The 16,690-nt window shown below is 43.2% G+C and overlaps 1 protein-coding gene across 3 annotated transcripts; it reads right to left on the reverse strand.

The window, feature by feature from the left end:
* Window positions 1-173: 173 nt before the first annotated feature.
* LOC109988512 (leukemia inhibitory factor receptor) lies at window positions 174-16,415 on the reverse strand. Of its 3 annotated transcripts, none has more exons than XM_020640022.3 (18): window positions 16,258-16,415; window positions 16,019-16,185; window positions 11,518-11,669; window positions 11,288-11,441; window positions 10,482-10,748; window positions 10,259-10,382; window positions 9,573-9,706; window positions 7,737-7,882; window positions 6,764-6,917; window positions 6,122-6,183; window positions 5,545-5,767; window positions 5,108-5,287; window positions 4,915-5,016; window positions 4,666-4,827; window positions 3,021-3,149; window positions 2,822-2,915; window positions 2,651-2,714; window positions 174-1,515 (listed from the first exon to the last, which is right to left on the reverse strand). In XM_020640022.3, the coding sequence occupies exons 2-18, from the start codon at window positions 16,104-16,106 to the stop codon at window positions 1,075-1,077; spliced, it is 2,676 nt and encodes an 891-aa protein (XP_020495678.2). In that variant the 5' UTR covers window positions 16,107-16,185; window positions 16,258-16,415; the 3' UTR covers window positions 174-1,074. The 3 variants fall into 3 exon arrangements, with proteins under 3 accessions (XP_020495678.2, XP_020495677.2, XP_065821928.1); XM_020640021.3 differs by having other exon boundaries at window positions 5,108-5,299; XM_065965856.1 differs by lacking the exons at window positions 16,019-16,185; window positions 16,258-16,415 and adding an exon at window positions 14,968-15,903 and having other exon boundaries at window positions 5,108-5,299.
* Between the last annotated feature and the right edge of the window lie 275 nt (window positions 16,416-16,690).

A 16,690-nucleotide genomic window follows, 5' to 3' on the forward strand; every position in this document is an offset into this window, starting at 1 on the left:
GATCTGTTTTAAGAGGGAGTGTTAGATAAGTCTGTCCCACACAGACTCTGAGGTCCCACACAGACTCTGAGGTCCCTCACAGACTCTGAGGTCCCACAAAGACTCTGGGGTCCCACACAGACTCTGGGGTCCCTCACAGACCCCCCCTCCCACCCTCCAAAAAGGACAAAAGATTGGGAACAACAGCGGTTTTAATCTTTTCTCTTATAAACAGTAACCTAAAAGCCAACACAGTGGATTAAGTGTACAGTGATTGTCTACAAGATGTCATGGAGTTCAAGTATTAAAACAAACAGTGAATACAAAAAAAAGTACCTCAACTGTGCACTTCACAGTCCCAGTTTGCACTGAGTCCGGTCTCTAGCATGTAGCTTTAGCTCCCTCTAGTGCTCACTGGTGAAACATAACATAATAACACACTTTGACTCATATTCACTGGGATTTTTCAGACATCCGTCCATCGATTGTCTGTACAGATTTTTCCTGTTTGAGGTTGCATGGGGGGCTAGATCTGATCCCAGCTGTCATTGGGCGAGAGGCGGGGTAGACCTGGACTGAACGCTAGTCGATCACAGCAGGACTAACACACAACCAGCCACACTCATATTGACACCTACGGGGCACTTTAGAGGCCCAGGAGGAGAGTCTGAATGTTGTGTTTACAAGCTGCAACAAACATTTCTACTGACTCCTCCTTTGAGGAGGGTGGTGTCACAGCTGTTTCTTTTTAAGAAGGGATCTCACCTTGAGAGAAAAAATAATAATTTCTGTACCTTAATTTGCGTCAGATTGCTGCACAACAGTCAGATGCTATTAGTGATACAAACAAGAAATGAGAGGACGCCTTCCAGCTAGTTCAGGCAGGCGACTCCAGCTGCACTGACTTTACACTTGACGTGTATCTTTATCCAAACACCTGATGACACCTCCTTCCTGGTCTCTCCCTCTCTGCTCTGTCATAGCTAGTTCTGCCCTGCACCAATACTGCACTCTTGCTCAGCCCCACCTCCACCCCAGCATCCATTTGTAGGCTCTGACTGGGAGGGTTTAAGATATGAAATCTGTGACGTGTTATTATTGAGGTGACTGTGGTAGCAGAATGTAGGTGGAGACACAAGATATGGGACTGTCTGGACGCACCTCTGTCTGATTTACAGAGGAGCGTTCTGCCTCACTGTGAGGTTGGTATCCATCACTGCTTCTCTCTAAATGTGTCCCCCCCTGAGGCTCAGGACCCGAGCTGCACCACTGATACCCCGGCACCATCGTCAGGCTATACAACGGGTTCGGGAATAAACTCCTGAGTGGAGGGTGGATGGCCGAGGAGGGTTGTGGGATGCAGTTTCTCACAGGCTGGTTGTAGTAACCCTTCTCAGTTTGTGTGTGTGCAGAAACATTCTGGATCACATAATCGTTCACTGGTGCTCCTGGTTTGTGCAGCTCTGGGACATCCATGACATCAGCCTCGCTGTGGGGGAACTGATCCACACGAAGATGATGACATCGATTTTCACCCTTAAAAAAAAAAAAAACAGACAAATATCTCACAACCATTGAAAACATTGGAGGTATCTGAGTGTGCAAAGGCTGAAAAACCAAAAGTTACACAACAGAAAGATAAACACCAAATATCAAAGGATTCCTTCTACACTGTCTTTCATTCCCTAAAGTCTCACAAGCTACATACTTAGCTCAACTCAGTCAGAACCCACCAGCTGTTTTCTAACTGATTTGGCCTTTGGGGGAGAACGCCAATATTGCAAGACTTCTGGTTTGGCCAGCAGCTTTTTTGGTGCCCTGGTCCTGGTGGTTCCACAGGATTCATTTGGATTAGAATGATACACATTTGAACTTCCACCTTTTTGCTATCAGGGATCAGATAATACAGCTCGATTTGTACTTTAGTGCTCTAAACATAGACCGTGTAAAGCATGGGCGTAGTCTCAATGACGTCTCAGCCTATCTTTTGATCGACCGTAACCCTAACAACAGACAAAGAGGTGGAGCTGAGACGGCCTTAAGATTCCTGACAAACCGCTACAACATGCCCGCTTGCAGTCATATCAGCCATGCCACTTTTTAGGAACTCCTAGCCCTTAAAACAGATGAGTTATAGGTTTATAGGAGATACTATAGGTGTCTTTAGGAAGCATAGGGAGGCGTTCAGAATCTCCACCTTAATGTAGTGGAGGAGGGTTTTGTATGTCCAAGTGAACCAGGTAGCTGTGTTGTCCGTGGGCACTAGCCCCTTGTAGGGTCCTCCAAGGCTAAATTGTACCGGGGGAAGATTTCAACAAATCCCCTTTAAAGTGGAAGAAATAGGTAACAGCCACCTCACTCGGATGATGGAAACCCAGGAACCCCCCTGGAGACAGACCTGAGCATCAACTGGCTGGCCTTACCTCCATGGAGCCAAGTAGAAAGAACTACATGGAGCCACGGCCCTGTAGGCCAATCAACCACAGGGAGGGGCATGGAGGTCGGGTGCATTCTCAACCAGGTGGCAGGAGAAGGCAGGGCCTGGGTGCTAATCCCTGGCAGCACTGACTGGTATGACTATACTATTTTCTATGTTTCTTAGTGTTTGGTAAGAGTAAACTGACCTTCATGTGTACATTTAGTTTATTGTCCCTTTAATGGAAGAACCTACCGTTGTCAACCATTTGTCCCTCAACACCGGCGTTGGTATCGGAGGATAGACCTTGTGTTTGATACTGTAGGACGTAAGAATGGATGAAAAATTAATTTAATTTCATTAAACTTCATCAAAGGTGACGATTGATCTTACTGTGTGGAATTGTGAATGTGTTGACCTTCTTACCATGACCAGTGTCTGAAGCAAAGGATGGTGACGAGGGAGAGGAGTCCGAAAACAGCGACCAACGAGACGCAAACGATCTCGATCAGGTTATCAGCTGGTGAAACGACCAGAAAAAACACCATCAGATGAAGTTTTCAAAATTTTGTTTGACTCCAGATGAGTGACTTCCACACGTTCAAAGAGAAGAGAGGAAACATACTCAGAGAGTTTAAGGTGGCGGTGATGGTTGTGGTTCCCTCCTCTCCAGCTGCTGTCTTTGCCTTCACTGTGAAGGTGTAGGTGTTGATGTTGAGGTTTGTTGCTGTCAGACTGGAGGCCTTAGGATCGTCTACACCGGGAGGAAGAGACACGTTTTTCAAAGAGACCAATAAGCATCCAGCTCACAACCCTTCTTGAAAACGAGCATTTTAAACACTTTACTATGCAACGTTTATGTCACGGGCTTTATGTGAAGGGCCTTTTCTGTGTGGTTAGGGTGCTAGCATGAGCAGAGGGTCCTCGAGGCGGGCGGCCCAGGTTTGGGTCCGACTTTAGCCATGTCATTCCCCACTCACTCTCTCTCTGTCCCTGGTTTCCATCTGTCCACTATCCTGTCCCTCAAATAATGGCATGAAAAGCTTTGTAAGCTATGAAAAAATAATTTTAAAACTATTCCTATGAAGTCGTTAATATTACAATGTTTTCATCAATGTAACATTTACTCATATATATATAAAGAGAGACAGAAAATGCTGGAAAGGAGAAAGCGGGCGATGACACACAGCAAAGGGCCGAGGTCGGATTCAAACCCACGGTCGCTGCAACAAGGACTGTATCATTACTAACAGGCCATCCGGCACCTCGTTCATGAAGGTATTTTATATAAACCGTTGCCTTGCATGTTTTTAAACTGCTTATGAAGGCAGAAGAACTGGAGTTGTGTGTTGCAAAGTATATCAAAGATTAATTTTAATATTTTGATCTCGCCCCCATTTTTACTTATTTCAGGGTCTAAATAGCTGTAAGTTTATTAGTATGAATATTCATGAATTTATTTGTCTTTAATTTTGTGGATATATAATTTTACTTTCTTCCATCTTAGGGTAAATCTTCCTTTAGGTCTGTGTAGCTGTAATGCATGTGTAAGACACCTCATAGCTGCAGTTATATTTGGATAGAAGCCGAGTGAATGCTGTAATATAATTTACTGAGACTGAAATGTAGATGTCTGACATTTACAAGTCAAGGTGATGTCATCTTTCTAGCCTTTTAGAAGTGTACCTGCTAATAGAATATAAACAAGACTGTTAACAAGAAAAGTTTGTCAGCTATGTTTGTTCTGTTGCTGTTGTCTGACCTCGGCCGAATAAATCCTAAATAATCCACAGTCAACATTTACAGCAGAAACACGCCCATCCAACAAAGTTTTTAATTAGCTCCAGCAGACTGCCTGCAGCAGTGAAACAGGCTGTAATGGCTGCAACGTGATCTGTGGAAGCAAATGCGTCCAATCAAGGTAAGTCCACTTAAAGTTGTTGTTTTGGATCCTTTCTCTGAAGATGTCAAGACACTTAGAATAACAAACTGAGCCTGCAGGGACAAAAACAACAACTTTTAGTGGATGCACTTTGATCAGTTTTGATTTAAAGTCGTTTCACTGCTGCAGCCTAAAACAATCTACTGGAGCAGTGAATAAACTTCTTTACCTACTCATCATTTTCACCTCAAGAAGTGCCTCAGTTTAAAATACAGCACCACAGTGTTTTGTACAAACATGATTGTTGCTCCTGAAGGTCAGAGTGAGATATTTATTAGGAGTATTTAAGACAATTAGCAGTAGTAGTATCAACAGGGTGTCACACTACCTGTGCTGACGCTGAGAACTTTGTTGTTGTTGTTGTCAACATAAAGCACGTATCCATAAATGAAAGCGGGCTGGTTTCTTAAAGGTACAGGCTCCCAGGATATCTCAACGTCTGAGTCGCGCTGGTTCCATTTCAATGACTGAAACAGGCTGTCTTCTATTCCTGACGGAGAGAAATATGTGTGAATCATTGCTTGGGGAAAAAATTATTTGTTGAAATGACACGTCTGTTAGGAAAACAGCCGCTTACTTTTCTCTTCAGTATATCCTTCCCTCCGTTCTAAAAACACTGGAGCTCTGTTTGTGCAGGCGTACACCGACAGAGAGTATCTCACTCCAGCTTTGAAACTTTCTGCGCTTAAGAAATATCAAAATGAGACAAAATGATGCAACAAGAATGCAATCATGTGTCACTGTGGGTGTTGGCAAAGATTAAGACTCACTTGAAAACACTCTTGTGTTTGTCACATTTGGAGGCACTTTCAGCCACTCCACTCGGCAGTTCTCTGACGCAGGACACCAGTCCACCACGTATCCACAGCTGGCTGCAGAGCTGACAGACCAGGACAGATTGAAGCCGCCATCGCTGCCAATTATTCCATCAGTTTCCACATTGGTTATATCTGGAAGAAACACTGTTAGGAATTTTAATTTCTAGTCTTAGTGCAATGGTTCTCAATTCCTCTAGCCTCAGGACCCACCACCGACTCCTCCATGAGAAATGGGGACCCAAATTTCTGATATTTTTCAACCAATCAGATTGAATTAATGAAAATGTTCTACCCTGCAGTTGTATGTCGTTTAAGTTTAAACGACATACAACATATATATATTATATAACAACGTATGTTGTACTCACACAGCTCTGTAAGAGTCATACCTGATTTACGTCTGGGGATGACGATGGTTGTCGGGGATGAGCTGCCGTTTATATTCCTGGCTGACACAGTGACGATGTGCTCCTCAGTGGGGTCGAGAGTGAGGGAAACGCTAAGAAAGTTGTGATCCACTTTGGTTTTATTCAGCCGCTCTCTCTCTGCGGTCTCTGTCCAGCTAACTTCATACTCTAAGATGTCTCCATGACTCTCGTTGGACTGGGGTTCCTGAAGAGATAAAACATCAGGAATTTAACTGAACTGGCAAAAACAGAAACAGATTTTTTAAATTAAAATCTTTTACATAATACAAAAATATACAGATTTTTTAAAAGTACAAATTTACTCCTTGTCTGGTCTTTGTGGAAGACAAGACAGGAAAGACTTTAAAATTCTTGTTTTTTTTTATTAATGAAGTTCTGACCAAGCATCTCTCAAGAAACCTCAGAAAAGAGAATCTTTCAAATATAATTAAACAACCAAGCATGTCACAAAATTCTTCCTCAATTGAAAGGAAGACACGTGTCCTTCATCAAATACATACAAGCTTAAAAATAGCAGTGCCTCCTCTATTTGACTTACTTTCCAAATAATCACAGTTTGGTTATCCCTCGCCTGCATCCACACGTCGAGGGCATCTGGAACTGTGGGACAAATGGACAATCAGCATGCAGGAAAAAAAAGATTGCATATTCTAAAGGAAGAATGTGCAACTTTTTGATCCAGTAGATGTCTCCCTTGAGCACCAGCATGAAACCAAAACGAACTGCTGTTTGGAGACACCTCTTCCATACTGAAGCCTCCGCTCTCCTCCAGAGACATACCTCCAACCCCCTCTCCACTCGCGTTCACACAAAGGAGTTTAGCTCAAGCAGCAGACAAAATTGTCCTTCACCTGTGTCCTGCATTGTTGTGTTAGCATGCTAATGTTAGTGCTCTTTAGTTAGCTCGTAGCTTCACATTGCAGATAAATTGACACAGATGTAAACACACTTACTGTACATGACATTCAAATAATCAGTGAGTATGTTCTTCTCTCTAGTTCTTGACTAAAACAGCTTTTATACACAAGGGTAGGAGCCGGCCAGCGGGACTCGAGCTTCTCCCTCATTGTAGACAGTCATGACTCAGAGAGACTTTTACACAGGAGATACTTCATTTCTGATATATTTATGTTTAACATGTTACACATTCTTCCTTTAATGCTGCAATCTAAACACTTACCATCCCCCCTCGTGTGGAAGTTGACACTTGCGCTCCAGTTGCTCCATTTCCAGAAATGTTCTGTTGTTCCACATCTTACTGCCACATTGTAAGTCCAGTTTGGTATCAAATCAGTCACAACCACAGAAAGAAGGCCAACTCCAAAGATTTCACTCTTGAAAACACAGCATGGACAAGGATTATATTAGATTGGTACTTCTTTGTTTAGGTTCATTTTCAGGCGTTTTGCCTTTAATTAGACAGGACAGTGGATAGAATAGGAAATCAGGAGAGAGAGAGAATGGAGAACGACATGCTGGAAAGGAGCCACAGGTTGGACTTGAATCGGGCCACCCACTTGGAGGACTACAGCCTCTGTACATGGGGTACCTTTAACCACTGGGTACCTTTTAACCCAGGCTCTATTTTTACAGAGTGGCGGTCTAAATCAAAAATGAAAACGAAACATTCATGAGTTGCTCTGGTAGATTACTTCTGCTGGCGGCTGCAAAACAGTCTTTTATGGCAGATTTATATTCCTAAGTGTCAAGAGTATGTCCACCTAAAGTTGTTGTTTTGGTCACTGACAGGCTCAGGTTAGTTCAAGAGTCTGACAACTTTACTGAAGGATCCTCTGAGACCTTCACTATCTTGTTATGAGAGTAATACTGTTTTTTTAAGCAGACACAGCTGGTAAACACTCTCTTCAGAAACACCAGGGAAGGAGGGAGTCTGGAAACAGCGATGAAACTGTAGGGATACTTTCTGTTATGATGTCAGACCTTCTTTGACTCGAGTTATTGGTCTACAGGAAGTCAGCGTTCACAGCCTGTTTTGCAGCTACAGCAATCTACTGGAGCAATCAAAACTTTCCGTACCTTTCAGAAATTGAAGGCCCAAAAACATGTAAAAAATATCCAATTATTAAATATATTAGAATTCCACTTCAGTAGTTGTGAAGTAGAGAGATACCCTCCCTCTTCTGTCTACTCACCATTGTATTTGTTTCAAAATGGCTGACGTTTACTTGGCAGGTAATATTAAGATTGCTGTATCGTAGCACTTTCCACCTCCAGCTCAGGGTGACGTTTCTGGCATTCACAGCTGAAGCTGACACTCCCTCTGGAGCAAACATGTGCACTGAAACACAACAAAATACACTGAATTTATTGACTTTTAAAATATATACAGTACTGTGCAAAAGTTTTAGGCAGGTATGAAAAAATGCTGTAAACTAAGAATGCTTTCAAAAATGAAAGCTTTAATGGTTTATTTTCATCAATTAACAAAATGCAGTGAATGAACAGAAGAGAAATCTAAATCAAATCAATATTTGGTGTGACCACCCTTTGCCTTCAAGACAGCATCAATTCTTCTAGGTACACTTGCACACAGTTTTTGAAGGAACTCCGCTGGTAGGTTGTTCCAAACATCTTGGAGAACTAACCACAGAGGATCTTCTGTGGATGTAGGCTTCCTAAAATCCTTCTGTCTCTTCATGTAATCCCAGACACACTCGATGATGTTGAGATCAGGGCTCTGTGGGGGCCATACCATCACTTCCAGGACTTCTTGTTCTTCTTTACGCTGAAGATAGTTCTTAATGACCTTGGCTGTATGTTTGGGGTCGTTGTCCTGCTGCAGAATAAATTTGGGGCCAATTATACGCCTCCCTGATGGTATTGCATGATGGATAAGTATCTGCCTGTATTTCTCAGCATTGAGGATACCATTAAACCTGACCAAATCTCCAACTCCATTTGCAGAAATGCAGCCCCAAACTTGCAGGGAACCTCCACCATGCTTCACTGTTGCCTGCAGACACTCATTATTGTACTGCTCTCCAGGCCTTCTGCGAACAAACTGCCTTCAGCTACAGCCAAATATTTAAAATTTTGACTCATCAGTCCAGAGCACCTGCTGCCATTTTTCTGCACCCCAGTTCCTATTTTTTTGTGCATAGTTGAGTCGCTTGGCCTTGTTTCCATGTCGGAGGTATGGCTTTTTGGCTGCAACTCTTCCATGAAGACCACTTCTGGCCAGACTTCTCCGGACAGTAGATGGGTGTACCTGGGTCCCACTGGTTTCTGCCAGTTCAGAGCTGATGGCACAGCTGGACATCTTCCGATTTCGAAGGGAAATAAGCTTTATGTGTTTTTCATCTGCTGCACTAAGTTTCCTTGGCCAACCACTGCGTCTACGATCCTCAACGTTGCCCGTTTCTTTGTGCTTTTTCAAAAGAGCTTGAACAGCACATCTTGAAACACCAGTCTGCTTTGAAATATTTGTCTGGGAGAGACCTTGCTGATGCAGTATAACTACCTTGTGTCTTGTTGCTGTGCTCAGTCTTACCATAGTGTATGACCTGTGACATGAAACTGTCTTCCACAACCTCACCTTGGTAGCAGAGTTTGGCTGTTCCTCATCCAGTTTTAAGCCTCCTACACAGCTGTTTCTGTTTCAGTTAATGACTGTGTTTCAACCTACATGTGACATTCATGAGCATTAGCACCTGTTTATTATAATTGGTTGATCATACACCTGACTACAATCCTACAAAATCCCTGACTTTTTGCAAGTGTACCTATAAGAATTGATGCTGGTTTGAAGGCAAAGGGTAGTAACACCAAATATTGATGTGATTTAGATTTTTCTTTTGTTTGCTCACTTTGCATTTTGTAAATTGATAAAAATAAACAATCATTATTTATATTTTTGAAAGCATTCTTAGTTTACAGCATTTTTTCACACCTGCCTAAAACTTTTGCACAGTACTGTATATTTTTTAAATCTGACAAGTATAGTACCAAACAGAAAGTACACTTCATACCTCTTTTCATCAGGTCTGCTCTGTCTGTTAGCTCCCTTTTCCCTAAATTATTTTTTGCTGTTAGCGTCCAGGTTCTCTCACCGACTTCTTGAATTCTTTGAGAACATCTCCCCTTCGAACCATTTGGACAATCACTAAAACACACAAAACACCAAGAGTGTACATGTAATTTGCTTGATTTTTGTGACCAAAAGCAAACTTCTAATATGGAAGCAAAAGAAAGAAAAACAGCATTTAAAAGCAACTGAACAGCTAATTATTTTCAAAACATACACATTTATTACAAGCACCACAGGTTTGTGACCCTGTATAAAGCAGCTCTCTCAGAACACTCCGTTTTGGTGTGTGTGTCTCTTTAAATGCAATGAGCCCCCCCCTGAGTTTTCCCGGTAGACATCACTCCTTCGCTAGCCAGAATAAAAATGGCGGACTTGCGCAAAGGTTTTGCTCTAGGCTGGGGGTGGAGTCCATGGGTGGATATACCAGGGGAGGGGAGGGGATTTTTTTTTTACCAGAATTCCACTGTGACATCACAAGGAGAGCACATTTGAAATGGAGCATTGGACACAAAGGACTGGATGGGTTTATTTCACATTTTGTGGGTCGGTAGACATATGTAGATATATGTTCAGAAAGACTTTACAAGTGGATTTTTCATACTATGTTCCCTTTAACATTTAGCCTACCTTCCATTTAGCTGATACTCTGTTGAAAGCTGTCGTTTGGGCAGTTCTTTTCCAACTGTCCAGAGACAATCAACTGATTCCAGATCTTGAGTTTCACACTGAAGATCTCTGTCATCAGGACGGTCTGAATCAAGACAAATTAGAAAAGTAAAAAAAAATATTTAAATGTGATTAAGGCTCCAAATAAACAACAGAATTGTGCACAAAACAAAGTTACACTTACAGCCGATGTAAGCACACGCCCCGTAGTCGGATGTTTGGCATATTACATTGGTGCAGCTGTTGTTTGACGGCTGGTCCAGGAGGACAGTCAAAACGTACGTCTGATTGTTGATCTTTCTTGTTTTCATATTCGAATTGTTATAACCACTCATGTACATTTTGTTAAAAACTGCCCCTGCAGGCATGATGCAGCAGAAATTCCCATGACGGCCAACCTCAAACACTTTGTCCCGGGGGAAAACCTGCGGCTTTTTGGAGGCTCCTCTCCCTGAAAAAGAATCTCGATTTAGCATCAAGAGTGTGGTTAAAAGCACATTTTCATACTCTGTCATCCTAGTCTCTCCTCACACATCTTCTCCATCTTCAACATCTTCTTCTCAGGCATACCCTGGACTTTCCCTCAAGATTTCAAGTCTTTATTGTCTTTGTGGAAAACAACTAAACAGGGAAGCCTCTCCCTAAGCTGTGTAGCGCAAAAAAAACCAGCTTTGAAAAGCAGGACAAATAAGGAAAAGTAGCACTGACGGGATACCAACATTAAATAGTTCCTCTTTCTAAATCTACAGCTCTGACTTCTCATGATTCCTCTTTGGATTTCATCTGTAATTAAACCTGGATCCGCCTTCTTGTCTGCGACATGTTTAGCTGTCTGCACAATCAATCTTTGAATTCTGACCGCCTGCCTGTTTGAATCTGCCTTTGGGTCCTTCCTCTGCTTCCTGCATTCCCAGACTTTGCATTGATGTGAAAAATGACTGCAGGAATGCTTCTGAAATCAAAATACAGTTTAGTGAGTGAATTGTGTACCAGGAAGAGTCTTTTCCTGTGTCCATGGACTTGTGCGGTTGTTGTATCGTAAGCTGATCCTGACTGAGTGGGACGCGCACTCCAACGCCAAATATGGCGTCCAGCTCCAGGAGTGAGTAGATCCGATCTGATTGTGCAACACAGCCAATTTATCCTAAAACAAAAGCGAGTCAGATTAATGTTTCTTTCACCACTCTGAGGTTTTTTTAAAATTGTAAATAAACTCTTACATGATGGACTTCTTGGTCTTCTATTAGAACCACCAGCTCATAGATCAGCACGTCTCGCAGCGCAAAGCAGGAGGGGTCGTCCTGCCATGTCGACAGGATCATCTGGTCAAATTTTTCAAGTGTCATATTCTGGGGTCCACAATGCAAGACACCTGAGGGGAAAAGGAAAAGTTTAAGGAACGTACTGCTCCCAGACACTTCAATCTGTGAGGCCTTCATGAACAGAAACACATACAGCTAACTGGAGGGTCATTGGGGGTTTTGTTAAACCTGGGCCCTCTTGTTCAAATAGATTTCAGACTAAATGACAATAAGAGGAGTTTGCTCCAGAAAGCAGCAGTGAAATGCATTGAAATAGCTCCAAAATAATCCTTTGGGGCATATGTGACCGATCAAAGCACGTCCAGTAAAAGCTGTAGTTTGTGTCATTGTTACTCTGAGCGTCTGACAACATCAGAGAAAGAATCCTGACAGAGATAGACCTTTTTGTAAAAGAGGGGAAGAGGATATGTAACTGTAAACAGCCTCCAGACTCCATTCACAAAAACAGGAGGTGCCGGTCTACCTCCGCCCCAAAAATGTTAAAATGTTATGTTAAAATAATTCATTTAAACAAGTAATTTTAAAGACTCCTGTCAAACAAACTACAACTGTTACACCCTTTTTTTCCATTTGTTTAAAATATGTAGGTTGATCTGTTGCCTGCTATCGTTAGAGACTTAAGGAACGCTTCTTTGCTGAAGTGAGGAGAAGAACAAAATTCATATGGCTACACTTGGTTTGGAGGATTTGTTGCTGTTAGGAGGGAATCAAATGTGTAAGGCCTAGCCATAGACGAATCCTGTGGATGTCAAACTTACTCATAAAGTTAGCCATAGAATCACTTCACTTAAGCACTCTTTATTATCTCGTTTGGTCACACATTCATTATTGCTCTCTGGGTTAATAGATGTTTTTACCAAACAAGGATGTCTTTTTGTGTTTTTAAATTTTTTATAAAAACCATTAATATGTGGCCGCTGAGAAGATTCCCCCAGAGGGCATGAGAACTGGAGACAAACTGACCTTGTAGAACCGACCACAGGAGAGACCATTTTGCTCTATATCAGGGCACCAGCTGACTAGAAGGTTCTGGATATACCAACAGTAACCATTGAATTGAACACTGACATCAACCATTCCTCCATCCATTATCTATACTGCTTTTCCTGTTCAGGGTCGTGGGGAGGCTGGAGCCAATCCCAGCTGTCATTGGGCAAGAGGCGGGTTTACACCCTGGGCTGATAGAGACAGACAACCAGCCACACTCACATTCACACCTACGGACAATTTAGAGTCACCAGTTAACCTAACGAGCATGTGTTTGGACTGTGGGAGGAAGCCGGAGTACACTGACATCAGAATTTTAAAAATGATCATGTACCAGCTGGAAATGGGAAAATTAATCGCTGCCTTTATAAGATACATTCACAAACTAATTGCTGCTATTTGTGCCACCATCATGTTGATCAGGCACAAGGAGGAAATGGAGGTGGAGATGGAAGCAGAGGAGCAGGATTAATAGGAAAAACGTAAAGTTTCCAAGTACAACATCAAACGTTTACCTACATCTCTCCGTCATGTAATCCTGTAGACCCATGCTTTAGCCATGCAGTACTTCAACAAGTCGTTTGGTGACTCAAGAGGTCGGAAAGGGGGAACAAAATATTGAAGGTAGCTGAAGAAAGAGCAGGAACATTTAACATGGAAGAGGTTGGTGAGAATCGGAGGTAGATCCGGGGGTGGCCATCAGACCTTTATTGGTTTTTGAACCAGGCTGTAAATGTGTTAATTCATGCTGTAAAACATGCTTTTTTTGAATGGGGTGTGTATGTGACTTCAGGTGCACCAAGTGGACAGTCGACAAACTGCAGTTTTCTTTCACTTTAGCATTGGCTTCATTTTTTAACAGCAGAGGTTGCTCCTTGGAAACACACATGACATGTGCATAACGTTTTTAGACAACAGCCATGCATGAGTAGTTGGACTACAACTACAGTGGTGGACTTAAAAATTCTAGATGTAATAATTGTTTACTGGCATGACTCCCACCTCACCATCCTTTCATGCATCAGCCATTTTTTCTAAGTTTACACCTCACCGCTCTGTAGAAGGAAGAGTATGTACGCATGCATGTGCTTTTTCAATATAAAGTGACATCGCCAACTACTGGCCTGGCATGTGTACTACAGTCATTTTTGCAGATCCTTGTGCATGGTGGTTGTTTTGAAAGCGTTGCCATGTGAACCGGCAACTTTAAAAAAATCTAAAACAAAATACAATACCGTTATCAGTAGATAGGGAAGCTTCTAGCAGTGAAGTTGGCCTAGGAAGAGTGGCGCCACTGGCTTGAGGGTTCTGAGCACCGTACAAGCATTTGTGGCTGCTTGTACGGTTTGTGCCCAAAACAAGACATCACAACAGCCCCCTGCTGGTCTTCTCTAGTCTCTGCCTATCCCCCATCGCCCTTGGTCACATGTGGCCCTGGATTTTATTTCAGGCTTGCCCACCTCAAAGGGGTTCACTGTCATTCTGGTGGTAGTAGACCGATTCTCGAAGGGGGCCCACTTTATCCCTCTCTCAAAGCTCCCTTCAGCCCTGGAGACCGCCCGTCTTGTGGTCCAGCATGTCTTTTGCCACCATGGCCTTCCCCTAGACATTGTGTCAGACCGAGGCCCACAATTCACTTCCCGGTTTTGGCAGGCATTCTGTTCTCTGGTGGGTGCTTCTGCCAGTCTGTCATCAGGTTTTCATCCAGAGACCAATGGCCAGACAGAACACACTAATCAAACGCTTGAGAGAACGCTCCGTTGTCTGGTCTCCTCAAACCCATCCACTTGGAGCGATCAACTTGTCTGGGCAGAGTACGCATACAACACCTTAAAGAATGCATCCACAGGATTGTCTCCTTTTGAGTGTCAGTATGGTTATCAGCCACCGTTGTTCCCAGAACACGAGAGAGATGTGAGGGTGCCTTCCGCTGCGCAGTACATCCGGCGATGTCGTGCTACCTGGAGGTGGATCCGGACAGCTCTTCAACGCTCAGTGGCACTACAAAAGAAGTATGCTGACCGGCGTCGCCTTTCTGCACCACAATATCAAGTTGAGCAGAGGGTTTGGCTCTCTACAAGGGATCTGCCCCTGCAGGTAGAGTCACGTAAATTAGCGCCACGCTTCATCGGCCCCTTCAAGATCATTCGGAGGATTAACCCTGTCACTGTTCGACTCCTGCTTCCCCGATCTATGAAGATTCACCCCACGTTTCATGTGTCTCGCCTCAAACCAGTCTGCTCTAGTCCGCTGGTGCCAGCAGTAAGGCCACCACCTCCGCCCCATTTGGTAGGGGGCCAACCAGTCTATACTGTACGGCGCATCTTGAAAAGTCATCGAGTGGGACGGGGCATGCAATACCTTGTAGACTGGGAGGAATATGGTCCGGAGGAGCGTGCCTGGGTCCCAGCTAGGGACATTTTGGTCCCGGAACTTATTCGGGACTTTCGTCGCCACCACCCAGATGGTCCTGCTGGAACGTCAGGTGCCGTTCCTTAGAGGGAGGGGTCCTGTAAGGACACACTCTCTGGCTTCTCACTGGGGTTGGTGACTGAATCACTTAAGTGCAGAGTCAGGTGTATTTGTGGCTGACTGGCCTTGATTAAAGCCAGGTGTGGGAAGCTTATTTATACTCCTGGAATTCAATGCTCTGTGCTGACTCATTATCTCACCTTCAGAGTGAGAGGTTCTCCCTGTGTTGTCTCTATTTGTGTATTTGTGTCTATTGTTAGAATAACTTGGGGTTCTGGGTAGTTGATATACCCCAGCCTTTTGTGTTGAGTTTTAAGGCCTCCCTGGCAGCCTTTCCTTGAATTGTTTCCGGGTCTCCCGGACAATTTAGTTTCGAGTCAGCTGCTTGGCAGCAGTGGTTTAGTTAATAATTTTCGGTGCATTAGTTAGAATGGTGTTTTGGCTCTTTGTTCCCTACCCCCCTCCAATCTATCGCTTGCGATTTTTGTGGTTATCCTTCTTGGATAACTTTAAGACACCTCTGGGTCCACACATGTGTTCCACTTTCCCATTTTCCTGACAGTAATAGTGGCCTTAGACGGTCAAACCCAGTCATCAGCCCTTTTTCCTTCAGCCCCGTTTAAAGGGGGATGACTAAATTGCACCAGTTTTTCCAGCAGTGCATTCTTTACATACTTTCACTCTGTCTATTCATGGTGCTAACAATGTGTCAGTACAACTTATTAAAAAGGATTGCACTGTTAGAAGCAAACATGAAAAGTAATATAAATAGGCTGAATACCCCTTCCTATCATGAGTGAATGTAAACAAGTTTGGAGCACATCGTATTCTTAAAGGAACAGTGTAACTTCACACTAAATTCACTTGACAATCTGGAGACATTCATGTACTGAGACAACATCTGCAGGTTTTTAGAAGTGATTAAAAAAGACTTACTTACCTTTTTCTTTCCCAATTCCATCTTGTGTGCTTTGGTAAAACAGTGAGACAAACAGTAATAACCACGAGATCATTATAGTCCTCCTCATTGTGGCTGATTGTGGTCCGCGTTTGGTTTGGTTGTTTTCAGCCTTTTCACCATAAAAATCCTCTGATTACACCTGAAAACTGTGGACATAAATATCAGTATACCTGCCAAAAGATACTCCAAGGACAAATTAGGTAACTTAAAATTCTTACATGTGGGACTCTGGCTGGTTGCTTCAGATCCTGCACAGAGAATAAGTTTACTCTAACGTCTGTTAGGCCTGAGAAACAAGGAAAGAGTAATGGTATCAAGTTACAGAAGCTTAACTCCCTTCCAAAGAAGCCAGTGATGCATGCTTACAAAATGCATTTGTGCTGGAGAGAGAGAGAGAGAGAGAGAGAGAGAGAGAGAGAGAGAGAGAGAGAGAGAGAGAGAGAGAGAGAAGGAGATGTTGTGAAATCCATGTGGACCTCAGAGCAGGAAACAGAGAGGCAGCTTCTGGTAATCATGAGTCACTCTGATCTGATCAGACATGCAAGTTTGTATTCCTTAGTTTCTGGATGTAGTTGCTCTTTTTTCTACAGAAGTAGAAGTCAAGTCCTCTGAAGGTATTATTTTAATGACTCACGCAGCCAGCTGGAAAAC

The sequence above is a fragment of the Labrus bergylta genome, chromosome 17 (genome assembly GCF_963930695.1).
Source record: "Labrus bergylta chromosome 17, fLabBer1.1, whole genome shotgun sequence".
In the NCBI taxonomy this organism is placed as follows: Eukaryota; Metazoa; Chordata; class Actinopteri; order Labriformes; family Labridae; genus Labrus; species Labrus bergylta.